This window comes from Notothenia rossii (genome assembly GCF_949606895.1).
Source record: "Notothenia rossii genome assembly, chromosome: 9".
NCBI classification, from domain to species: Eukaryota; Metazoa; Chordata; class Actinopteri; order Perciformes; family Nototheniidae; genus Notothenia; species Notothenia rossii.
Window position 1 is genome coordinate 17,217,146 of NC_136907.1, and position 27,602 is coordinate 17,244,747.

At 41.9% G+C, this 27,602-nt stretch overlaps 1 protein-coding gene across 4 annotated transcripts in view; it reads left to right on the forward strand.

Annotated features, from left to right (window-relative positions):
- fstl4 (follistatin-like 4) overlaps window positions 1–27,602 on the forward strand; it is a 198,869-nt gene that overhangs the window by 74,911 nt on the left and 96,356 nt on the right. For all 4 annotated transcript variants that reach the window (XM_079651561.1, XM_079651560.1, XM_079651563.1 and 1 more), the window contains exon 4: window positions 9,523–9,765. In XM_079651561.1, the coding sequence (XP_079507687.1) occupies window positions 9,523–9,765 (243 nt within the window). The remainder of the gene's footprint in view (window positions 1–9,522; window positions 9,766–27,602) is intronic.

Consider the following 27,602-nt stretch of genomic DNA (forward strand, 5'->3'; position numbering starts at 1 on the left):
GACCAAAAGAATGCTTTAAATGTTTAAAGATGAAACAGTGCTAGAAACTCAACTGGGTCAATTACGGGTGAAACTTTGCTTTTGCACCAATACTCCAACATTTTTCATTTGATCTGAGAACACAACATTTTGAAGGGTAGACACCCAGCCACAGGCCTGTAATGACTGCAGTCCTTAAAAACAGGGCATTGGGGTTAAGGAGCTCAGAACTTATTTTAAACACGAAAAAAGGAACTGAGGAAGGAGTGTTGAACAAAGCTGTCAAATTGACTCAAGTACTTATGAACAACAAATATATTTTCAATAGTAAATGTATTTATTCTTCGATCAAATTAAATCCGTCGCTCCTCTGTCGAAATATTCAACACTACGTGGGTGTATAAGTAGGAGTTGTTCATGTTTGTTAATATTGATTTAGCTTTCACACTGTCAAACTCCAGGAAGGTTTTCATATTTCTAATTCATTACCTATGACATTTGCCAGATGAGTTTGTGAGGCACCAGATGCCCTGCTAGTACCTGCTTGAGCATGTCGTTTTAATAGTGATAACCCCACGTACACCCCAGCACGTGCACTCCGCTCTGCATCAGCCAAACAGCTTGCTGCACCCGCACTGCAAGGGGGACCCAAGTTCCCATCAGCAAAAACACGTGGCTTTGCTATGCTGGCTCCAAAATGGTGGAATGAGCTCCCCATTGACATCAGGACAGCAGAAAGCTTACACATCTTCCGGCACAGACTGAAAACTCATCTCTTTCGACTCCACTTTGAGCGATAGAACTATTAACAAAGCATTTGTATACTAATAAAGGACTGGCTTATCTAAAGCCAGTTGAGTAGCACTTGAAATGTTTTAGCTCTATGAAACCTGATGTACTTATATGATTCTGTTTTCTTCAAGTTTGTATTTTGTTGGTCGAACGCACTAATTGTAAGTCGCTTTGGATAAAAGCGTCAGCAAAATGCAATGTAATGTAATGTAATGATAACCCCAAGGCACAGCGGCCGTAAATCCAACCGTCAGATCACAACAAGACAGTGGGGGTGTCCCGGTCAGGAGAGATCAATCGGAGGGGGCAGCATCTGGCTGGATCAGCAGCTTTTTGGCTTTAAGTGCAAATAGATTAAATCAAGGGGAAGAAGCAAGGTGAGGCAGTGAGCAGTGGTGATGGAGATTCTGGCGTGTGCATTTGTGTGTGCATTTATGAGTTGGCCCACAGTGTTGGGGAACTATTTTCCTCGGCCCATACCTTTGACTAAGTTTATCAGTTTGTACTGCCGTCACTGGAGCACAGGCCTTCAACCTTGGGCTGCTGTTCTCTCAGTGTGTTGTCTCCCTATTCCTGCCTATTAGCGTCAGCTGAGAGAGATCTTCAGAAATGGTTTGGCACCCGCTATGGCAACCCGTGGCACAGCTCATGTCTTGTGAATTCTCTGGCCGAAGCTCCAAATAAACCATCAGTGTTTGCCATCAAAGTTCCTGCTTTCCCCGTGTCTCTCTGAGGGTGCATTCACACCTAATAGTCCGCTTCTCTGGTGCGGACCAGACCACAGTTTGTTACATTGTTTCATTTTTCAGAAGGTTCGGTTTCCATTCACACGGGCAAAACTCAAACGGACTATAAACTTTAAACACAATTCATGTGCACGGAAATGCTGTTCAACCATTGGTCAGACATTAAGGGGGTAAAAACGCAAACCCCGGCAATTTCTACAGGAGACTCCGCCATGGAGCATCGGCACTTTCGGCAGGTTATTCTCATGCTGCTATTAATCTGGAGATCAACAGACAGTAGCGGCCCGCGCATATGATTATATAATCAGACAATGTCCGTCAAAAAACATTATAACACAATGAGAGAGGTTCTGCAGTAAGGAGGGGCGTTTCACCGACGACAGGTGCTCTAATTGTATGTAGTTGACGGAGCATTTTTACTTTACACAACACTGTTCAACACTTAATTCTGCTTCACTCTGTAACTAAACAACGGTGGATGTCTTGAAAGAGTCTTTCGCTTAAGATTTTTGAAGACATCCGCGTTCTTGTGACACGTAAATACTACGCTTCCTATGTTTTGGTGCGGACTGCGTTCACACCAGCAATGAACCGCTCCAGAGTTCGCAAGCAAGCGTTCTGAGAGCTCCTAGCGGACCAGAGTCCGGTTGTTTAGTTCACTTCAGAGGTCTCGGACTGTGTTCACACCGACCCAGATGAACCGCACCAAGCGGCTAAACGCACCAGGGTTCGATTCAACTGGGTGCATTCACACCTAATAGTCCGTTTTCTGGTGCGCACCAGACGACAGTTTGTTACATTGTTTCATTTTTCAGACGGTTCGGTTTGCGTTCACACGGGCAAAACTCAAATGGACTATAAACTTTAAACACAAGTCATGTGCACGGAAATGCTGTTCAACCATTGGTCAGACATTAAGGGGGTAAAAACGCAAATCTCGGCAATTTCTACCGGAGCCTCCGCCATGGAACATCGGCACTTTCGGCAGGTTATTCTCATGCTGCTGTTAATCTGGAGATCAAGAGACAGTAGCGGCCCGTGCATATGATTATATAATCAGACAACGTCGGTTAAAAAACATTATAACACAATGAGAGACGTTCTGCAGTAAGGGGGGGGCGTTTCACCGACGATAGGTGTTCTTAATTTTATGTAGTTGACGGAGCATTTTTACTTTACACGACACTCTTCAACACTTAATTCTGCTTCACTCTTTAACTAAACAACCGGGGATGTCTTGAAAGAGTCTTTCGCTTAAGATGTTTGAAGACATCCGCGTTCTTGTGACACGTAAATACTACGCTTCCTATGTTTTGGTGCGGACTGCGTTCACGCCAGCAATGAACCGCTCCAGAGTTCGCAAGCAAGCGTGCAACCGAGACCACCTATTTTAGCGGACCAGAGTCCGGTTGTTTAGTTCACTACAGAGGTCTTGGACTGTGTTCACACCGACCCAAATGAAGCGCACCAAGCGGCTAAACGCACCAGGGTTCGATTCAACCGGACTAAAAAAGGCTGGTGTGAATGCACCAAGGCTGGTGTGAATGCACCCTAAAAGGCTGGTGTGAATTGTCTCGTCTCCATTGCTTCAGAAGTTTTCATCACACACAGTAGTTGCTATGACGGTGGTAAACGATAGGTTACTTACGTAACCTCAGTTCTCAGAGAAACATGAAGTGAGATGTCTCACTATGGGATGCGCCTCAACGCGTATGCAAACAGAATCATCAATCTCATTACGCCAATCCTGATTGGCTGGTGATCTTGACGTCTACGTCAGGGAATCCACCCACCCTATAAGTAGCTTGCTCTGCGACGCAGCGTCATTCAAAATAAGCACCTCTTCTCGCTTCGCCTTAGCAAGATGGGCCGTCTGGTGAGACATCTCACTTCATGTTACTCTGAGAACTGGGGTTACGTAAGTAACCTATAGTTCTCATTCATAACACTCCGTTCGATGTCTCACTATGGGATATTGATTGCTAGACATGCTTATCTCGAAAATCACCAAAACAACCAGAACTTAACAGGTAAAACCCTGTCTCAACACGGGGCCCAGCACTGCGCGGGCCACACTTGGAGCAGAGACATCTATCCTGTAAAAGCGGACAAAAGTGAGCGGTGAGGACCAGCTCGCTGCTGCACAAATGTCTTGGATGGAAACACCCCTTGAACAAAGCCCAGGATGTAGCCAGCACGCAGGCCCGTTGGTGCCTGCAAACCCTGACTCGTATAAGCCAGAGCAATCGCTTCCACAATCCAGTGGGAGAGCCGTTGCCTGGTAACGGGCTTGCCCTTATGAGGGTTAGCCCAGGATATAAAGAGTTGGTCATTGCAACGAAACTCTTTTGACCTGTCCATATAGGTGCGTAAAGCACATGAGCCAACCACCTTAGGTATAAAGGCAGGGTTGGGCTTCAGCAACACTCTCGTTTGCCCCGGGGCAAACTGAGTGCATGAAGGATGTACAGAGAGCGCATGAATGTCACTGACTCGCATGGCAGATGCCAGAGCCAGTAACAGCACTGTCTTCAGTGACAGGTGTTTCATGTCAGCTTCTTCCAGGGATTCAAATGGAGGTCGAGTGAGCCCATCTAAAACCACTGCCAAGTCCCATAAGGGCACCAGTGACCAGGAAACAGGGAGGAGCCTGCGAGCCCCTTTCATAAAACGGCAGACCAAAGGATGTTGGCTAGCCGTCTTTCCCTCAAACCCCACATGGCATGCAGCAATAGCAGCCAGGTACACTTTGATCATAGAGAAAGCTCTGTGTTTATCAATTAGGTCCTGTAGAAATTATAAAATCACCCCGACAGGACATTGAAAAGAGATGTGTCCTTTTTGAAGGCACCACTCCTCAAACACCCTCCACTTACAGTCATAGAGAGACCTGGTGGAGGACGCTCTTGCACTCTGAATTGTGTTTATCACCTTCTGAGGGAGTCCCACTGTATTCAGGTTACTCAAGGGCCAGGCCCATAGTGCCAAGCGCTCTGGGTGTGGGTGAAAGATCGTCCCCCCCGCCTGAGACAGTATGTCCCTGCGTAGTGGGAGCTGCCACGGCTGCCCGCACAGCAGCTGATATATCTCCGCCAGCCAGTACATTGCAGGCCAGTGCGGAGCTATCAGGATCAGTGTGTGGCGTTGTTCTCTCACTCTGGCCAGAGTTTGGGGTATCAGAGCCAGGGGTGGGAACGCATACAGAAGGACCGGAGGCCAAATGTGCGCGAGCCCATCCACGCCTAACGGTGCGTTTAAATCGCGCATTGAAAAGAACAGCTGACATTGAGCATTTTCTTTTGACGCGAACAGATCTACCGCGGCTCGGCCGTAACGAACCCACAGCTGACTCACAACCATTGGATGTAGAGTCCAGTCTGCATATAGTGGTGCACCTCTGGACAGCAGATCTGCCCCGAGGTTCATCACTCCTGGTACGTGCGTCGCTCTCAGAGAGAGGAGACGTCCGCAGCTCCATAAGATCAGTTTGCGTGCCAGCATGTGTAACTGGAGAGAACGCAAACCCCCTTGGCGGTTTATATACGATATTGTGGTCGTGTTGTCTGTCCTCACGAGGACATGATGTCCTCTGAGAAAAGGCAAAAAGCGTTTTAGGGTGAGGAACACCGCTAAAAGCTCCAGATAATGTATGTGTGACCGTTGGAGGTCTCTGCTCCAGAGACCCCTCACAGGTCGACCTTCGTATATACCCCCCCAGCCCGTCAGACATGCGTCTGTGGTGACCACCTTCCGCAATAGGAGAGCACCCATAGGCACGCCCCGTACTAGAAAAGTCGGGTGTAGCCAGTGGCGCATTGCCATTACGCATTTCATAGTGACCATCACTCTCCGCGCGCCATGACGCGCGGGGTCCAGTCTGAGGGCAGCTACCCAGCGCTGAAACTCCCTCATGTGTAAGCGTCCCAGTCATACCACCAGGATGGCTTACGCCATGAGCCCCAGTAACCACAGACATGATCTGAAGAGAACATATTTGCGTAGCCGGAAATGAGAGAAGCAAGCTCTGAAGGTTTTCACTCTTTCTGCTGACAGGCGGGCTGTAAAGGGCACCGAATTCAGGTGTAGGCCCAGGAAGAGTACAGTCTGGGCTGGGGACAACATGCTCTTTTCTGTGTTTATTACGAAACCCAGATCGAGCAGGTGTTTTACGAGGACATTCGTCTGCGTAATAGCCTCTTGCTCCGACTGTGCGAGAAGCAGCCAGTCATCCAGATAAGTTGCCAAGCGAATACCCTGTTGTCTTAACGGGGCTATCGCGGCTTCCGTACACCGTACAAACACTCGCGGGCTGAGGGACAGACCGAAGGGAAGGACTCTGTACTCGTAACAGACACCCTGAAAGGCAAACCTCAGATATTTCCTGTGTGGGTAATATACTGGGATGTGGAAATACGCATCTTTCAGTTCGACTGATGTGAACCGGTCGTTCTGGTGCACGAGACGCAACAGAGATGTGTGAGTGAGCAGCCTGAATTTGTATCTTTTGAGATATTTGTTCAGAGCTCTCAAATCTAGTATAGGCTAAATTCCGTTCCCTCCCCGTTTGGGAACGAGGAAATACTTGGAATAAAAGTCGCTCTGACTCTGTTCGGCGGGTATTATCGATATAGCCTTCTTTTCTAGTAGCGAGAAAATCTCTTGCTCTAGAATATGGGCCAACTCTCCCCGGGCTTGTGAATACAGAATGCCCGAGAAGCGAGGGAGGGTGACAGCGAATTGGAGCCTGTAGCCCCGTGTTACTGTCTTGAAAACCCAAGCAGAATCTGTGAGCATCTTCCACTTTTCGCTTCTCAAAGCGAGCGGAGATGTCACATCTCTGTCGTCTGCCCTCTGTGTCTTTATTTGTTGTGTTATGGGGCCCTCTAGTGTCTGAACACGGTGGTACCCCAGGTTGACAACCCCGGCCGACACTGCGCATGCACGTGGCAGTGGTGCCTTCACAATCCCGTAGCTGCTCTCAAAAGAGGGGTAGACGACAGACTGTTTATTGTTTTTATTGTTTTTCTTTTCATTTTTTTGACTGCGCCCTTGGCTTCAAGCCTGGAAACGACAGTGGAAAATGATTTTATTAGGAAACAATAATGATGACATGTGTTTGTGTGACTTAAAAAGGCAGCGGAACTTGCTGTCTTTGATGTTAAGTCCATTTCCCTTATGGCGCAAACTTGAGGATGATGTTCTGGCATCACTCGAGGCGGCGGGAAGATGGGGGCATGATGGCACCCCGAAAACACATGAGCATCTAACACTGGAACGTGTTCTGGAGCTGGGGAACAGGGAACTTCCAGCTCTCTTGTCGAGGAGAGGAGAGGAGGCTGTCAGGCCGCCCGCTTCTTCTTCCTCGCCTGGTGGCTGAAAACCTGGGTCGGCTGTGCCTGAGCGGCAGCTGCCGGAACCGGAGATCTTCTTGGCCAGCTCATCCTCGCCTCGTGCCTGGGCTGGGGACCCGGGATGGGCTGTGGTCTCTGCTGCTTCGGTATCTTGAACCGGGCAGGACATGAGGCAGCTTGAGTGAAGGCCTGCCGCGGGACCGTTGAAGGTGGCGGCTGGACCCTTCGGGGGAGACAGAGCTGGCTCTCTCCTGTACAACAATAATTCCCAGTGCTTTGCCCGTTGCTTGGACTGCACAGCGCTGCACACGGAGGCAAATGTCCGTGATCGCTGCGATCTCGTCCCACACGGCAGGCTCAGGTTTGCTCGACAAGTCTTCGCAGAGCTCCGCCTGGTAGGCGGTCAGCAGCGAGGAGACATTGAGTGCCCTGGCGGACAAAGCTGCGGTTTTATAGGCCCGTTCGGTCATCGCTGACTGAAAGCGGTCTTCCTTTGCCGGTAGCGTAGGGTTCCTGCTTGGTGTCAGAGCCAGCCTCGGTTGGAGGTGGGCTGCCACCAGCGGTTCCATGGGCGGCATGCGGAGCAGGCCGAGCCTCTCCATACCGTCACAGTCCAGTGAGGAGGCACCCTGGATTGGGGCCTTGTTGCTGAAAGGGCGGTCTCTCCACGAGACCGACACCTCGTCCTCGCTCCCGGCTTTGCAGCCTGAGCCGACGAAACGAAGATGTCATCCTTGTGCTCATCCGAGTCGGACAGGAGGAACTCAGAGGCATCCTCTTCTTCCTCCATATAGTCCAACTCCAGGACATCCTCCGCGGGTGGAACCATGGTGAGGTCCAGTTGGGAGCCCCAGCTTGACACAGCGCGGGGCTCCGCTCTCGCGGCTCTTGCCACTGTTATTGAGCCCCAGCCTGACACAGCGCAGGGCTCAATCTCTGCGGCGGACGCCACCATGTCTTGATTGCCGGCCGGGGAATCAGCGGACATGAGGGGGTCCTGTCCCGACAAGCTAGCTTGGCGTGCTAGCAGTCGGCGGAGGCTCTTAATGGTGAAGCGGGCACAATGCCCGCACAAGCCGGGGTTATCGATAGCCTCATGGGCGTGTTCCAGCCCGAGGCAGACCTGGTGTGAGTCTGTGCCTGAGATCTTAAACCCGCAGCCGCATAGCCGAGTCTCCGAGTCCCTGACTCTTCTGGTGTGAGGGAGAGAAGGGTCCATCTTTGTTCGCCGGGGTGTCGGCGTGGAGTGGACATGCTAGTAACAGATACGTTACTGAGAAAAAAATCCAACCTTGTCGTTAATCTGAAAGGAAAAAGCGACGGCGTAGATTTTATTCTTTAAAGAATATTAACTGGTGTGTTAATACCTTTTGTTTTTATCTCCGTCTCCTCTGGTGTGAGAGAGAAAAGAGAACGTCCTCGCTACAGTGGTGTCGGTATGGAGGGAAGAAAAGGTAGCAACAGGTATGTTACTAGCTTGGAGAAAAAATCAAACCTTACCGTAATTTAGAAAGAAAAGAAACGACGAGGCAGATTACAATATTAACTGGTGTGTTAATATTGTTCAATATTGTCTTCTTGCAAAGCAAAAAAGTAACCGGCAAGCGCCCGTCGACCGAATGTTAGCATTGGGTTCAGTCTGTGGACCGTTAAGCTAGCCCGGCTACTGATAATTCGAGCTGTGACCTGAAGCGAGAAGAGGTGTTTGAATGACGCTGCGTCGTAGCGCAAGCTACTTATAGGGTGGGTGGATTCCCTGACGTAGACGTCAAGATCACCAGCCAATCAGGATTGGCATAATGAGATTGATGCTTCTGTTTGCATACGCGTTGAGGCGCATCCCATAGTGAGACATCAAACGGAGTGTTATGAATGAGAACTGTGTGTGTTTCTAGTGTAAGTAACAGTGCATCTCTCTTTTACAGTGTACCTCTCAAGTATGCATATCTGTGTGTGTTTTTGCACGGATGTTCACATGTATGTGCAAATGAGAGCCGAGAGGTGTTAATCAGGACACCTGGCTGTTGGATTTGTCAGGTGATAGTTTTCTTTTCAAAAGTTTCTCCTTGTTAGCACCGTACTATAACTGCGATCCGGAGGTGTTTGGCTTGAGTTTACGCTTCTGCTATTTCTGGGTCATACTTTCACTTACAAATGGTCTTGTTACTTTCTGGTAATTAAAATGTTACTTTTGTTATATTGTACTGCGCATAACTAATGTAGTATGTGTTTGAATCAGCCTTTCATTTTCCTCAAACTAGAATATATTTCAGAAAATGTGAGGTTTTCGTTTGCAGTTGTTTTATCGTTAGGTTTATTATTTGAGTGCTTATACAAAATGATATGATATTCCTGATTGGATCATAGCTTCTATTTATTTTATATGAAAACATAATCACAATTGCCGGTGGATGGGATAGCAAAGTAGGTTAATAATATTATTAATATTAATATATTCATTCCATTCTTTATTTGTTTGTCTGTTCTTTTACTGGCCTATAACAGCGTGTGTCATTGTGCAACTTGTGGTTATTTTATTTGATATAAACAAGTAAAACATTATTGATGTAGAAAGTTTCTTTCTCTTTCTTTAAGATTTTATGGACTTGCTTATTTACTCTTGCTGTTTTCCCTTTTCTCTCTCGCTCTTTCAGCCCCCTCTGACCCAGATGGAGATCCCTGTCGCAGGACTTACTGTGGACGGGGTCGACAGTGTGTGCTGATGGCGGACACCGGCCGTGCCGAGTGTGTTTGTCAGGAAAAGTGCCGGCCCTCCTTCGTGCCGGTGTGTGGTTCAGACGGCAGGTTCTACGAGAACCACTGCGAGGTTTACCGCACCGCCTGCCTGGAGAGGAGGCGGATCTACGTGGTGCACAGCAAGGACTGCTTCTTCAAAGGTAGCGCTTCACTGTCACACTGATATACTCACACTGCAATGGGCCACTGCAACACGCTGTAAAAAGTGATGTGAAGAGAACACCAACATCATGTTAAAAATCCTGTTATATATTACACATTTCACTATTTATTTAATACCAATATCTTAAAATACAATTACTTCAGCCGTTTCATAAGAAAATGCTGCAAGAAATGATCAAATTTGATAGATGGTAAAATAAATATAGATTCTGAATCTGATTCTTAAGCATTTTTTGCTTTAAAAAAAAAAAAAAATGTTACCCCCCATAGGAATAAACAAATATTACCAACAAAAGGTAGATTTTTTGGCAGTGCAACGTGTGCGCTAACACAGAAACATGGCGATGCTGCGATGGCCAGTCTTTGATGTCTGACTGCAGCACTTTGGTTTGGTACAGGTTAACACTTTTGATGCTTTGTTTGAGGGAAAATTGCCCTCAAATGATGTTCTGATACCTGTGAGGCATACATTTGAAAGCTGCAGTGGGGCTTTGACTTTTGTTTGACGTTGAAACAGAAATAGACTTGTACAGACAAACAAAGCAATTGTTTTGTTGCATGTTGCCATCTGTCAAGCTCTTGTCACAAGCATCAATCACTGTGGAAATCAGTCTGTGACTGTCTGCCACCCACTCAACCGAGATGAGAGACTGAAATCATTTGTAGTTTGGCACTGAAGTCTTTTGCTCAGGGTCAGGTCGGTCTGGGAAACCGTAGCTAAGCACTGACAATGGTACTTACACTGTTAGCGTTTTCATCAATTGCTATATTCAACTGGATTCACTCTCATTTCAATGTAAGTCAGCACTCTTAATTGGATCTGATCACAAAGACTGGCATATAAAGCATTTTTAGTGGCTCCCTTAAAGTAAATGTAATCAATCAATCATTGTTATTGTAGACATATAGAGGTGTGTTTTCAGATTCAGAATCAGAATACCTTTATTAGTCCCACAGAGGGGAAATTTGCAGCGTTACAACAGGAAAGAGCCACAGACAGCTTAGTGTTGCATACCTTACATGCGTTAAAAAAAAGTACTAAGTTATAATATAATAAAAAATATGCTAAAAAAGTACTAAGTTATAATATAATAAACAATATGCTAAAAAAAGATAAAAACAAAAAAAGTTACATAATTTTCAAAAATACAGATCAAAAACAAATCAAATCTACAAATCAAATCCTGTAGCAGTTCTTAGGATTTACCAGCCCGGTATATATTACAGTTATTAAAGATGGCTATGTATATAAAGTATATATTGCACATAAAGCACATATTGCACATAGTTTGACGGTATTTAACAGCAGCAAGTTACACAATTTACAAAATACAAGATACATACCTTAACAAGGGTTTAGCAGCTAGGTATAAAGGTATATTTGGTTGTGAAGGCAAACAATGAATCAATCTACAGATGTTACTGAAAATATGCCGGGATTTCATCCGACGAATTTCACTTCCTGTGTCATAAACAAGATATTTATTCAGTGCTTATGCAAACATTTAGACATACTTTTATATGGTTCAGTGAGTTAGGACTTCTGGCTCTTAATCGGTCGAATAACCTTGTTAAAAATGTTTTTAAATAGTGCATTAATTATTTTGGAGAAACTTATAAGTACACCTCAGAAAGAACATTTAAAGTGGTGCTTTGCTTGACTCTCTTTTGAGTTTAACATATCTTTCGATTTCATTATCTAATCGACTTGTTGATTCAGAATTTCTTTAGTGGATTACAGACCTAATGTGTATCCATATACCCGATGCGTTACTCCACTTTACTAGCTCTACTCCATCAATATCCTGGCATTTACAAATTGCCACTGGGTTACTGTGGATCACCACCAGTCACTTTAAAGTAAATCATTAGAGTCTACACTCCTTGGCTATCACTCATTAGCAGAAGTGCACTCTCAGCATGAACAGTCAGCATTATTATCAAACAAACAGCCTAGTCCCTCCATCATGACTAGGGCCACTGCTACCGTTATTTAAAAGCACACACACATTATTTTTAATTGATTCCACCAGTGGCTGCTTTCACATGTGCAGTATACATGTTGGTAGTCTGTCCTTCTCTGTAAATGTAGTTTTCCAGGGCAGGTTCCATGTCTTTCATAATCGCTAGGCAATGGATCATAAAGAAAGTAAAGCCATAGAGTAATATAGTGCATGGTTTAAATGTCAAATCTGTGCAAACACACACACACACACACACACACACACACACACACACACACACACACACACACACACACACACACACACACACACACACACACACACATGCACACACACACACACACACACACACACACACACACACACACACACACACACACACACACACACACACACACACACACACACACACACACACACACACACACACACACACACACACACACACACACACACACACACACACGGCAGCACTTCCAGTCATATCACATTAGGGAGGGAAGGATTCCTGGCAGACACCACCATGCATAGCTAATCCACATTAAGGATGTTCAGTCGGCACGTTAGGTTTAAACTTGTCTGAATGCAAACCAGAAGGAGACAGAACGATATCATGTTGGAAATCAGTCAGATTTCAAAGGAATCATACATGTTTCTTTGTGTGTGTGTGTGTGTGTGTGTGTGTGTTTGTGTGTGTGTGTGTGTGTGTGTGTGTGTGTGTGTGTGTGTGTGTGTGTGTGTGTGTGTGTGTGTGTGTGTGTGTGTGTGTGTGTGTGTGTGTGAAGCATATCTCTGTTTTTGTAAAAACCACAGAGATCTAACAAAAAGCAGATGAACCTACCTCTTCCTTTTTGAATACATTTATAATGTATCAGTTGTTTGATTATAGACCTGTATGTATTTAGAGCCCTTTTATGAGCCTAGTCCTTCAAATGTCCATTCCAATGCTTAATGGCAAAAACACTGTCCAAATTCAGACTCAGAACAAGACTATCACAGAAGAAAAATTGAGCTCTCTGCTCCCTACAGCTATGCATTAAGCCATGTGCCAAAATATTTTGGGCTTTTTTGGTAATTTTGCTTTTAAATTTGATAAACCTAAAAGCTCCGCTGTGAAAACCAATTCCCTTCAGCTCAGGGCTACTGTATGGTCAAAGTCACAGTCTCGCATTTGGCATGTACTTATGTCGGCTTTCATCTCAACGTATCTGGATTATTGGGTTTCATAGTGCACAACCAGTCCAGTAACTCCTCTGTGGCAAAGAACTGAGACCATCATTCAATGACTTCCACTCCAACAGTTCATTTAAGTTTGTTTTATTCAATATTTGAAATGGTCGGAACAGAATCACATCTTTCTTTCTCACTGTTCTGCTTGCAGATCACTTAGGATATCTGAAATAGGACATGCTGTTGCTTTCTAAGGCTTAAATATACCATCTATAATTTATGTTCTGTTCATCTGATATTTTATCTGCATATACAGTAGTGCTGGTCAAGCCTCCCAAATAGTCTTTTTTATTTTGCATGTATTGTTACACAATGGTCTGCCATAACATTTTCTGTAGAATAGTTCCCTGTAGCAATTGAACTGCACAATGGATGACTGACAACATTGATCTTTAACTGATTAGACAAAAATAACACTCACTTGGCTGTCATTACCTTCAGTAACAAATATACCAAAATATTCCCTCTTCCAATACATTTACACGCAACTTTCAATGAAACAGAGTTACATTTTTTGCTCCTGAGGTTCAGCAATTCTGGCAGGTAACACATTTCTTCATCACCCAAAATCAAAACACTGACCAGAGTTTGAAAATGGATCTCTCCATATCTGCCTGCCTCAATCAATTCTTAGGGAATGTTTTCCTGGTTAAAATCTTGAAGATAAAAAAAACTTCTCTCATGGTGTCTTACCAGATTCCATGTTAACTGTGCTACTTGTGCCAGTCATCAAGGATACAGCTGGGAAGATTAATGGCATTGATAATTACAGACCCATTGATTTAGCTAGCATTCTCTCCAAAGTGTTGGAGAAAATTCTGTTGGATAGGCTGGAAAGGTATATTACCACAGCTGACAACCAGTTTGGTTTTAAAAGAAAACATGGCACAGATATGTGTATTTTTGCTTTGAAAGACATTATAGCAAAAATATAGAAGCCATAATTCCACCATTTTCCTGTGTTTTATTGATGCTTCCAAGGCATTTGACAGACTGAATCATTTCAAATTATTTGACAAAATGTGCCAGAGAGGGGTACCCAAGTACATAATAAGGATCTTAGCCTTTTGGTATGCACATCAGACTATGCAGTGCTGGCTTACAACAGCTTCTGAGGACTTGTTCCCAGTATGGCATTGATTTTAATATTAAGTATAACACCAAGAAGAGTAGCATCATGATTGTGCGAAGTAAAGAGGATAAAAAGGCTGTATTTCCTCATTTTATTTTCTCAGTAGCAACATTCTTCTCGAGTGCAGAGAGATGAAGTTCCTTGGTCTTTATATTTCTGATGATCTCACAGATGACAAAGACATCCATAGACAACGCTGCAAACTGTATGCCCAGGCAAACATATTAATGCAAACATTTCACAAGTGCTCTGTAGATCTCAAGGTATCACTTTTTAAAGCTTTCTGTACACCATTGTACACGGCTCACCTGTGGAGTAACTACAAGGCTAGAAGCATACACAAACTAAAAGTTGCATACAATGATGCTTTACGGTTGCTGCTGAGGGTACCAAGATGGCACAGTGCCAGCCAGCTGTTTGTTAACTTGGGGGTACCTACTTGTCAAGCCCTCTTAAGAAAGTTAATGTACAAATTAATGTGTCGCCTAGAAGACTCGGACAATCATGTCATCTCGATTTTAATCAACCCTGTGAAGAGTTCTACTCGGTTCTCTTCCATGATTTGGAGACATTGGCGCAATAGCCTATACTGACAGTGAGCATGTGTGGCTGGCTTTGATTGGTCTGATTTTATGTTTTTTATCTGTTTGTTTTTTATCTGTTTTGTGTTTAGCTTTTTATCTTATTTATTGATGTGTGTATTGTTTTTTTATATGTGATATGGACCTTGAGTCTGAAATAAAGATTGAATTGAATTGAATACAGTAGCAGAATACTTCGTTTTTTCATATTGTTATATTTTTGCCTATACAAAATGTAAAGTACAACATCAGCTTGTTTTAACATGAACTTTGCAGAACATTTTAACTTTTTTTTAAAGGAGAGAGGTCAGCTCTACTTGAGTTTTATGTTTTTAATTAGATTTTTATTTTACTTTCCCCCAGGCAGAGTGGAGAAAGAGGGGAGATGGTTTAATGGTTGGAACTACTGTTGACATGTTGAGGCAAACATAGTCAGAGAGGCCAAGGAATATTCCACTCGACTATCTGTGGGTATGCAGATATTCCCTTTGATGCCGCATAAAGGAAGCTGTAGCCTGCTTCTGACCTGATAGCACAAGTGCTTCTCGATGGGTTTGAAAATGGATTTTGGGTTTGTGACAGGCAGGAGAAGTGATTACATGTAGGGTGAATAGTATGACTTTAAACCTCTGGGATTTTTTGGTGTGTCCTGTCACTGGCGCTTTGTATTCATACACAGTATGTAGCTGCTACTTAAATCCGTATTGATTTAACAATAAGTGCACATAGGAGAATAACATTTTAATAACAACGGAGGAAAAATAAACACTTGCCATACTCACAAGAATTACGGTGTTAGGAAACAAAATAGGATAAAGAGCTTTTAATATTTCCACCTTTTCAAGTTGAATTTGGTTTCCATTGCAGCACTTTTTATATTTCTCTAAGCTAGCTTAAGCTATTCACTTTATAAAGACTCTGCTGAAGAATAAGCACAAACTACAAAAGTATAACACAGAAGTGAAAGTCACCGTGTCTTCTTAAGAATGACAAATTGATAAATAGCTCAAAGTTAAGAGTTATTTGACCCTTAAACAGCCTCAAAAGGGGCACATTGTCAATAAAAAAGACTGATATGCCAGCTGCACTCAAACCCATTAACCCATTTAGATTGTAATTGCCAAAAGTCATAAAAAAGGTTTTCCTTGAGGATGTCGTCCTGTAAAACATGACACCCCCTCTCACCAAATGATGACACCATAGAACTACCTTTTTAATAGAGAGACAGTGCTATCCCTTGGCTTTTAGATTTAACCATGCAGGCAATAAATAAATACCAGTAAGATATTTGTTTTATTCTGATTTGTTTTAGTTGAATTTAAATGTGAATGTTTGGAAGTCAACAAAAGCCACTACACACTGATACTCAATTGACACAAACACACACAGTGTGGCATTAGCATTGCGCAATATTTCAAATGGTTATGTAAGGTCACAAATAATCACTCGTCTTGCAATTATCATCACAAGCGCATATTTTCTCTTTTGACCCTGGCTTTGATTATAAACCCACGCCTCTGAAACCATTTGAATTGAACTAACACGGTTGATTCATGGCTTTCATCCTCCTGATGAGCAGGAAGCTCCAGCGAAGGCCGAACAAGAGGACATCTGTTTCCGCTGGGTCATGTAAGGCGCTCAGCGGGGGGGCTTTAATGTGTCCCGCTATAGCCGCTCCATTGAGGACAAGTGGTAAGACTTGGTCTGGCTGTGGACTCTCAGATCAGACGGGTGATGTGTTGCCTTGCAGACAGAAAGTTACTAGGCTGTGTTTCAGTTAGGAGAAGGCCATGATCAACTTAGCAATCCATCTGGCCATCTACTGAGTCTATCATTCCCAAAGATTTTGCCTTCTGTAAAAAAATCATTTTTATTTTCCTTTTACAAGCTGTTAATGATCTATGATATCTTGCAGACCCCATGTGCGGAGTCCTGACCCGGAGGCTGGAAACGTAATGCAATAAACCAGCCAGCATGTTGTTGATTATCTTGAGGAAACCATTAGCTGATCAATTGTTTGATCAGCAGAAAATTAATACGCAAGCATTTGGATTGTCAGTATAAAACTTTTCAAACCAAACAACCATAATAACAACAATAATTTGCTGCATTCTTTGAAAAGTATAACACAACAAAGTATTTCTGTCATAAAACCTTATCATAGTTATACAAAAAAAAATTGTAGGACAAAATATGAACTTGAAGAAGTCAACAGGGAGTTTAATCCTAAAAGGCGTTATATTTGAATTTGTTTTCCTTTTTTCAACAAAATAATGTATCGTAAATAATTATGATAACATTTTCAGATGAATCAATAGCATGTAGATGCTACCCGATTGATGTATTAGCCATTATCTGTCTTTTCGGATCCCAGAAGTTTAGTAATTTTATAACAAACAGTTGAAAATGATTTCCTTACTTCTCCTCCCTCCATTTTATCCATCAATCATCGTTTTCTCTTTGGCAAATTTCTCACTTTAAGAGCAGCCTAACTCGTTCTAAAGATGCTTTATCCTGCTACCCTGTTCTGTGGAGCTGTGGTTAAAGCATTAGCCATCGAAGCCGCCCCCCTCGTCTCAGCGCTCTGACTCCACAGTCCATCTTTAACTCACTAACCCTCTGCCCCCTCCTGTGACTGAGGCCATTAACCTGGTCACACAAACACACAGCTCACATAAAGATGGTCCACAATGGCGTGAGCTCTAGCCTGGCAGCTTTAGTTCTGTACACAGAGGCTGGATAGGGTCATAGCAAGATACTTTAAAATGTGGAAAACAACCATTCGTGGGCACTCAGGACATTCATTATCTCTCTTTTATTGTTGTTTCATTCTCCTTATGTGCAACATTTCTCAAGATTTGAATTTCCTAAATATTTTGTGTACTTTTAGATGCTTTTTTGTATGTTGTTACTCTCTCAAAACTGGCATTGGTGTGGGAGCTGCTATAAAACACTTTTCTTAACACCCTATCACACAAGTGGGTTGCATCTCTGCTAAGTCACTATTTATCAACAGTAAATGGTGTCTATTGTTTTGTATACAATCTGGAACACTTAATTACAGTTGAAACCAATAACTCAAAGTAAACATTGAAAATTACTTCAATTGAATCTGGTGCAGAAGATGACACGTCAATTTTTATTTTATTTTAGCAAAGTATACTTATTATGAGAACAGAACACCCTTTTTTTTAAATCACTATTTGTATGTCAGTTACTCATAATGTTACTTGAGGAAAACGTGGGATTTTTGCATGTCTCCGCATTGATCCTATAACTTGATCATAAAGAAAAGTCTTTCATCAATAAGACTTAACTTGAAAATCTTTAAGAGCAGAGGCATGTGACAAAACACATTTTTTTGTAAGAGTTTTAGGTAACACAGAATGAGTAATGAAATAGAAATGGTAATTATCAGAGTGAAGTGTTCCTTTAAGTCAGGCGACCAGCAGGGAAACTTTATAATATATCCTTAGTATTAAATGTATAAAACAATCATGTTTAATTCATGTTAAATGACCCTCATTTATCCTGCTGCACACTATTAAGTGACAACTGTTCGCAGGGTGCAAAGCTGGTCACACAGTGCTCCATTGGATAGGAGGTTATAGTTCAACTCTCTGTTAATAAGGACTAAAGCAGTCCGAGCTACCAGGTGTGACACACACACACACACACACACACACACACACACACACACACACACACACACACACACACACACACACACACACACACACACACACACACACACACACACACCAAACACCCTGCAGGCCTCCCCTGACAGCCCTTTATTTGTTACAGTGGGCTTATTAACGAGCAGACCAACTATCCCCATCTTTCTTCTTGCGTTTTTTCCCCCACGATACCTTTCTCCTCATTTCCTCTCTGCAGCGGTCACGTGGGTCTTACCTCATTAGGTAGATACCCTCCCCACAGATTCATTACAGTGAAAGTATTTGCCGTATGAAATGGATGCCTTGTCCCAGATAGAGATGTCCCCCGGTCCAGCTCTGGTCCCCTGCCTCATAAACATCACTCTCCCCTATGAAAATAGAAAGCTCTCTTTGCCCACTGTGGTCCCACGCTGGTCTGATTGTGGGACATCGTCAAGGATACTGCACCATAGAAAGTGTTTTCCTCTCGGCCTTAAAAGGAAACAGCCTGAAAGTCTAACAGGCAACATTTGTGTGATATTCCAGGAAAATATAAGTAAGGATTTTGAGCTGCCCCCAATTGTGTACAATTACCAGGATAGTTACTAATCGTGAATGGTACCAACGCCCTGAATACATGTTTAATTGCATTGATAAATTATTGAAGCAATAAGTGTTTTCTTATCATATTTTTAAGCCCCACACTGTTTAGTTTCATTTTTGCTTTTTGAATTAGAAATAATAAATGATGATTGCTTATGATAGATTATGAATGTATATGTAGTATATGTAGTATAATAAGATACAACAAACCCAAATAGTCCTATTTATGTCATTAGGCAGAGGCTTTCTAAAATAATCGGAGCATAATTTAGCCCACTACATTATTCTTCATTTAGAAAATTGTTATTTTTCACAGATTATAAACATATTTGTATCATTTTTAATCAGTGTTATCCCATTGTTGCTTCCACACAAAAGCAACAACGATAAACCCACATGAAAGCAGAAGAAAGACAACCAAATGAAATCTGATTTGGCATCCTTTGTCTTCTTTTGGATGAACACGCTTGGCCAAATGACTGATTACTGCATTAAGCCAGCAATCTCCATTAGCGTGATGGAGAAGCCAAAGCTTTTTTTATTTTTATATAATTACGTATCCATCTCTTTTCTGACCAAAACAACAGATTTGTTAATTTGTAGGATAATAAAGCACTTTCTAAAGGAGCTTTGTTTGTAAATCCCTTTTGAATTATGAACACCTTTTTAGAAGCATGTGATGTTTTATGAGTTGCATCTTTAATGTGGAGTTTTATTGAAATCACAGAAGCTTTCTCTTTGTGTTGTCCTGATCCTCATGCACTCACATCCCAGCAGCTCTCTGACCGCAAACTCTGAACTAACAGCTTTTTGTTCTTTTATTCCTCACCTCTCTAACACAGACTGCCTACTCATCCTTTTCTCTGTCTTTGCACTCAAACACAGCAAATTACACAAACAAACACACACACTCACAAGGATGAAGACACACCACTTCTGTCCTGACAAAAAATAAAATAATCTCTTCTGAAAGTAAATGTTTATTCATGCTTAAGACATTTTGACATGCTTGTCACAACATTGGCATTGTCTTTTCAGTGGTGAGCCGTACTCCGCGGTGCATTTCATCATCTGCACGGCTTTAGCTCTTCACGCATGTTGCCCCAGCCTGGCGCATGCAGTTGTATTGATAATTGAAATGTGGGACATGAGTGAATACGTTGAAATGTCATTTATAATGTAATTTCTATATTTACATGCACAAACACACATTCTGCTCTTGCTCTCTCTGTTGTTGGAGTAATGATCACATCTCTAATGTTAACTCTTTATGGGAAGCCATTTTGGCACTCTCTCTTGTGTCTTGTTGAGTTAACAGGTGGTACTGCATAATTTTGGATCACTTCATCTACATGTCTTGCGTTTTATACCGTTCTTAACACCACTCATTAAAAGCTGTTGGCAAACACCTCCGAACAGTTAAGAAACTTGAAAGTGACAAATGAATATCATTTGGCCCGCGCCCTTTATTTCACAATTCTTTCATCACTCTAATGGCTGCATAAAACCAAAATACGAGGTGCTGCAAATTCACTGTGAAACTTTTCTTACCAGGTGCTTTTTTTTGTTAAAGATGGGATCCTACTGCTAACAAGTGAGATTATTAACTTCTCTCCCAGCATCAGTATTAGAGGCAACAATTAATGAATGCCATAATTTGCCAGGCAGCACTTGCTTTGCAGTAAACTGCCTTTTATAGATGGAATAATTTATTATTGTCTTCATTCAGATATGTTTCTTTCCTGCTGTACCCCCCCCCCCACCACTTCTAAGACCACTTTCCTCTCCTCTATCTTTTGCCCTTATTTTTCTCCCACTATGCCCCCAATACAGTGCAGACGGGGATTTGAGTGACTCTGTCAAGCTTCTCTACATTCCCCGCTCTGTGTTAAATTGGTTCGGAGCTTAAGTAGAGTGTGAGCTTGGAAAATAAAAAATAAAGATACAAGCATCACCTCAAGGCATAGTGACCCTGGGTAGAAAAATAATCTTACAATACTGGATGTCCCTGACACACACACACACACACACACACACACACACACACACACACACACACACACACACACACACACACACACACACACACACACACACACACACACACACACACACACACACACACACACACAGGCTCTGAGGTTAACATTTATAGCTGTGTTTGCTCTTAATCCAATGCCGCATTTTTAAGATGTTTGCTTTTATATTGTCTGTATGTGTAGCTGCTATGGTTTTTCATTTTAAAATCTTTAGTCACAATAGGCGCTTTCACACCGCAGTACTTTTCCCACAAAGGTTCATGAGAACTTAGTTAATCAGAACTCTTTAGAGTACATATCGCGTTCACACCGGAATGAATTCCTGTGGAAGGATTAGCCAAATGAAGCCGCTGACGTCCCTTCTTCTTCTTCTGCTTTGGGTTTACTGGCAGGCCGCAAACAACTTCACAGCGTATACTGCCACCCGAAGTCCCCGGCCGGAAGTCCCCGGAGTTGGGGACTGGCTTCAGTAGAAGCTGCTGGGACTCCCAGCAGCTTCTATGGCGGCTTCACAAAAGCCGCCATTTTTACGGGGCGTGGTTTGCATTCCGCCCAGCCAATCAGACATAGGAACCTTTTGCTCCCAAAAGGGGGTAAAAAAGGTTCTGATGACCTAATTTTAGTTCCGGCTCTTTTTGGTGTGAACAGGACATTTCGGAACTATATCGGAACTAAAGTGGGAAAAGTACTGCGGTGTGAACGCGGCTATTGTGTTAATTTTTCTTCCATGACAGGGGTAGACAAGATAACACAAGGTAACTGCCTGGGGCCCAAACTATCAAGGTGTTAATTATAAATCTTTAATCCATTTTACATTAAATCACGTCTTAATCTTAACATATAAATCATATGAACCCAATACATTATGAAATGCAGTTCAAAATGTTTCTCTCAGTGATATAATTGGTAAATGGACTGTATCTATATAGCGCTTTATCCAGTCCTTATGAACCCTTGAAGTGCTTTACAATCTACAAGTGATCATTCACCAACTCACACCTCATTCATACAGAGCAATGTGCTATTTGCTCAAGTACGCCAGCATTCACACACATTAACACACCGTTGGTCTTGCAATCGGGAGCAACTCAGGGTTAAGTATTTTGCCCAAGGATACATGGATATGTTGAAGTGTGCTTGTGATTAAAATGTTCCTGAATCTAACACAGCTTTATCTTCTTTGATTATGGTGAATCAGAAGATGTGCACCGCACTTTAAACATCATCTCTTTCCATTTCTTTCCTTAACTTACGGTACATTAGTTATTTTCTAACCCTTTAGGCACTTTTATATGATACCTCTGCAAGAAACAGATTCAAATTGTATCCCTCAAAATTATAATTTTGTAATATGCCTCCTTTGAACTGCTCTTAGCCCAGACAAAATAATTATGATACCAAGAGTACCCTATAATCAGCACATCAGTTCCATAATCAGGACTATTCCAAAAGAACAAATTCAGACAATTTTACTGCTTTTTATGCATTCAGCATATGTCTAGACAAATATTCAAGGGACTGCATGGAGACTTTTAAGAAGTTGCAAACATGTATATGTACATATATGTATGCCTTTGTGCATGGCCGTAGGCTATCACACATACAGTAGAGTCAAGTTAAATGATACTCAGTCATTTAAATAAAGTATGTATCTATAGGCTACACATTATGTAATGCTCAGCTCACACTTTTCCTGGCTTTTCCTCCCTGCCTCTCAGCCTCCTTCTGATATTGAAGCTGAACAGTCCCTCCACTTTCCTTTGTAATGTGAGCTGTCAGATTATATATATCCTCTCTGCCAGCCAAACAGTTTGACCAGAGGGCAGAGAACGAGTCCAGATTGACAACACGCACAGCTCAATATGCTGTAGCAACTGATTTGCCAACTCTCCAGCTGACTGAATGATAAATACAGTGACTGCCCAGACTCTCACACATGCCTTTGTCTGACCAAAGCACTTGAACTTACAGATCAAGATCCTTACACTTAAAACACAAATACAAAAGAAACATGTGTGGACACAATGAATACAACAATTTGCTCTTTGACATGCATTCTATTCTAGAAATGGTTTATCTTGTTTCCTTTTCTGTAAAGAACATACCAGTTATAATTGGATAAAATAAAATCTACACACTGTTTAAATCAAGTGCAATGACTGGTTGGATCTTCACACATATAAGCATTACTCAAAGCTAGGACACCCATTTATTTTATGTTGTAATATGAATTATATTATATATTTTTAACAAAACACTTATTTCAGCACTGCTGGCTAAAGAAAGCTCATATTTTTGGTGATTTATTTATTGTTGGCTCTAAATAGTCTCTCGTCTCTTTCTATTTGCCAATCACCAGTCTGGAATGGTTTGATTAATAGCCAATTGAACACACCTCAAGCTACATCAGAGCCAATCTGGAAAGAGTGTGTCTCTATGTGGCTTTTGCTGTGCCTAATAAACAGCACCTTTGAATTGCTGACACATTTTGTTTATGTACAACTTAGCTGAGTTTTACAGCAAAGGTTGAAAAACAACACACAGTTAAAAAAAAGCTTGGTCTCATTCTCCTGTGGGAGGTTCTGCTTTTCACATGTTTCACGGTCATTTCTCGGGAGTTACTATTGCTCCAGCATATTGAGTGACACTGTGCCCTTGGTGCTGATTATTAGCAACCAAAGCATCTCAGCACCACAGGAACTATTTGCATCATCGAGTCACCACTCTACCGTAAGTCGCTGACTATGGAGAGGCTGTAATTCTGAGACCCAAAGGGAGTAACAACCCAACAGCTGCCTCAGGGAAGTTATCAGTCCGTGTTATTGTTTGCAAGCTCATCCCACATGATTTCCTCAGAGAACAGTATCAGTAAGGATGCATTCTGCTGACCTTTTTGTGTTAGCGCTTATGTTACAGGTGTCAGTGATGCTAGCAGGGACCTCTGGTTTTCTCTTGAGCTGAGAATCCATCTGGTCCCAGTCCCTTTGCTGTTTGTTCGCCTGCTGGCGTGATGCACAATAGACTGTCGTTTCGGATATTGTCATTTACAATTCACTCTTTAATTAGACTGAGTGTTTGTACCCGCGGGCTGGGTTTAATTGTCTTACGTTGTTATACAGTATTTAATTAAGGCTTTATATTTTATCTGTCTTGCAAGATGGAACAAAGTGAAATAAATTATTATTAGTGGCAACGACAGATTGGCAATAAAATCATTAGGTTCATCTCACAGTACTATTACTTTATGGGATTTGTTGCCTCTGTCAAATGTTTTTACATTCTTTATCTATTTTATATCATATTTACAAGATACATTACAAAGGTGTGACAAAATGATTTAGAGCACAGATGATTTTGATGACCTTCATTTGATGAGCTTACTTTTGACAGCGTCACCTGCTCACGCTATAAAATAATATTCTCTGTGGTAGTTATAAATATGTATTGTTTTTATAAAGGTAAACAACAATTATTCTAGTTCACCATTTTAGTTTATATGGTTTTGAACTCCTCTTATACACCATTTCTTTCTCTCACACATTTAGTTATACATGTAAAAGCCTAACACTAAAAAGCTTTAAACATTGATGGCTAAGACGTGGAAACCTTTCAACAGCCAAATTACAATTTGAAGGAATTATTCGTGGATTACAAGTATATGACAAACAATAAGAAAACTAAAAGTTATTTTAATTATCCTTGAACCTTCATAGGAATGTAAGGTCAAACGTATTGGACACTACAATTGTTTAAAAAAATAATAATACTTTCTCCATTTTCCCATAGTACTTTATTTAAAATAATCCTCACAGCTCTTAAACTATTGGACTGTTTGCATAACATAATGTTTGATTGTTGATTAAACTTGTTATTCTGTTGAGATTGAGACTTTACCCCACCGCTGTAATTACATTCACCCTGTGCAGTCAACATGTTGTACATTCTGTATGTAACATCAGACTTTTAGTTTGCAGGAGAATGAAGTGAGATCTCTGGCCTCTCTCATTATCATGCAAAACAGTGGCATTATTCAAGTGCGCTGCATGCCGATTTGAGATCTCAGTGATGGATACTATTTCATATGAATTAGTCACTGCACTTCAAGTGAATTACTTACAGCTGGGTGGAAGGCGATGGTTGCTTATTACTCATGATAGCGATGCTGCAGTTTGTTTGCTTCAACACACTCCGTGCTCACTCATCTGCATTCATTGTCTACATGTTAAGCGTTTGTCTGAGCAAGTGATTAGAGGCTTGGTGTCTTACTAAAGGGCACGCTATTGAACATCTATTAATCGGACTGGTCAAAGCTGTGACCTTACTTTGACAAATGGCTCTCCAACCACTGAATGAATACTGCTTCTCCACACAGCTCAATGCAAACAAGTGTTCGTGGCGGACCCTTAGGACTTTACAACGATCCACATGTGTGTGAGTGCATGTGCATATAATTAATAGCTAAACTGTTAATTGGCCTCATAATCATTATTTTTTCTAACTTGGCCTACTTCTAATGCAAGAAGGCAACCGGTTGTAATCCCCAGGTTTAATGAGGGATGATTGTAGTGTTCACAAACCGTGTCAAGGAAACTTTTTTTGTGCTCACAACTTGTAAACAATACAACTGCGAACTTCTCACTGCATGTGTGTACAGGTGCTGCCTCGAATGCTTGATTTAATTAAATTCTGAATTGTAATCCCTATTGTTGAAGGCTGTTGGTTACCAGAGAACACAATATATACTGCTGTGTATTTGGATGGTTGAAGATTTGTTTTTGCGCACAGAACTGTGATAGCAAATTAATCGTTCAACATTCTATTCTCTCTGTGCCATCAGTGGTGAATAGTTTTGAGGATGACAGTTGTATTTGCACATTATTGTCTTTGCCAATAACATGCCTTTCTCTGTGTGTTATAAGTTGTCCAGTGTTAGACTTTGATTATCATTTTAATTGAATTGAGATAGCCCAAAGTAAAACAATTGTGGTGCTGCGACAGAATAACTCTCACATCTGTGTTTAAGGGAAAGGAAAAAGAAAGAAATACAAGAGGAAAAGGCTCAGCAAAAGACACAAAGACATGCAATGTCCTCACTTTATGAACAGATTACACAGAAGTAATTGTATTATAATTAAATTGAATTATAATATAGAGAAAGAGAATAATAAAACGTATCCATAATGCATTAGTTATTAAGTGTACGTTTTCTTTAAGTGTTAATAGCAAGTTAGTAGCAAGTTAGAAAAGTGCTGTAGTTGCACATACTAAATAAAATATTCTATAAGTATTCTCAATAGAAGTAATATTTAATGATTCTAAATATTCATTATTATTCAGAAAACATCATTATTAGCATTGAGAAATTCATATTGCCCTTAAATAATAATAATAATAATAATAATAATAATAATAATAATAATAACAATACTAATGATAACAATAATAGTAATAATAATAGTAATAATAACAATTGCTTTTAATTATACAACAGATATAAAAATAACAATAACAACAATAAGTATAATACTGTAATAATACTTTGCAAGTCAATTGATTAATTCACCCATTAAAACACATCCTGAGCACACAAGTATTTGATGCTACTGTTTAAAACCAGCTAACAAAGTTGGTTTCCATGGGAGTTTCCAGCAGTGTAACAACAAACATAAGAATAGGATATGGCCAGATGATAACAGCTGCTTACTGTGAACACTTCAAATGTTTTAATGGCCCTGTTATTCAGTCATATCTTTTGTGGACAGAGCTGGCGTCTGCTCCCTTATCTGTGCGAGACGCAGGATGCTATTCTCCTCAGGTCCCCCTCTTGCTCTGCGTGTAAGCTCCGGTTCACCGGCAGAGAGGACGGTAATTGAAATCCTGAGTGGCAGGTCACTTTCATAGCAAACAAACACTGCATACTTTATCTTCAGTAATTGCTTTTGAAGAGAGTCGCTACATCGGTAGTCTAGGAAAAATGCAAACACTATTGCAAAAGTGCACACACGCTAAACACACATTTAAAAAAATAAAACCCAAACGCAGCTCTTTCCTGCAGGGTCATTTGCTATGGAACACTGCTCTGGTGGCTGGCTTGGGAGATTTCATTGAAAGGGCAAATACACCCATGGTCCCGTGACTGACACGCAAACCTGCAGTGTCCTTGCCCCTGAGCCGGCGGAGCGGCTTCCATCTCTGCCTCCTTTTTTAGCGCAAAGGAAGCAATGAAGCAGCCATCCCTGCAGCTACAGTGTCTCTCTCAGCCTCTTCACTTGTTTGTCCCCGGAGCCCCAACCTAGCTTCGGAGCGCTCCACTCTTTCATCTCCTTACCCCTCTGCTCCTTTCCTTTATCCCTTTCACTTTCCTACTCCTCCTCCCTCTGTCCTCACTAGTTATCCACTCCACTCTTCATCCCCGAGGCGCCATCCCACATGTCCATGTTCTCCCTTTTTTTCTCCTATCGCCTCTTAACCCAGCCATCCCATATCAGGCCTTCTTCTCTCGTTGCTTTTTGTTTTATTAGAGGAGGTTAAAGCATTTTGTGCAGTGTCTTTAATCACAAGTTAGCTAATAGTCTAACTTTAACGAAAGCCCAGTCTAATAGCAACA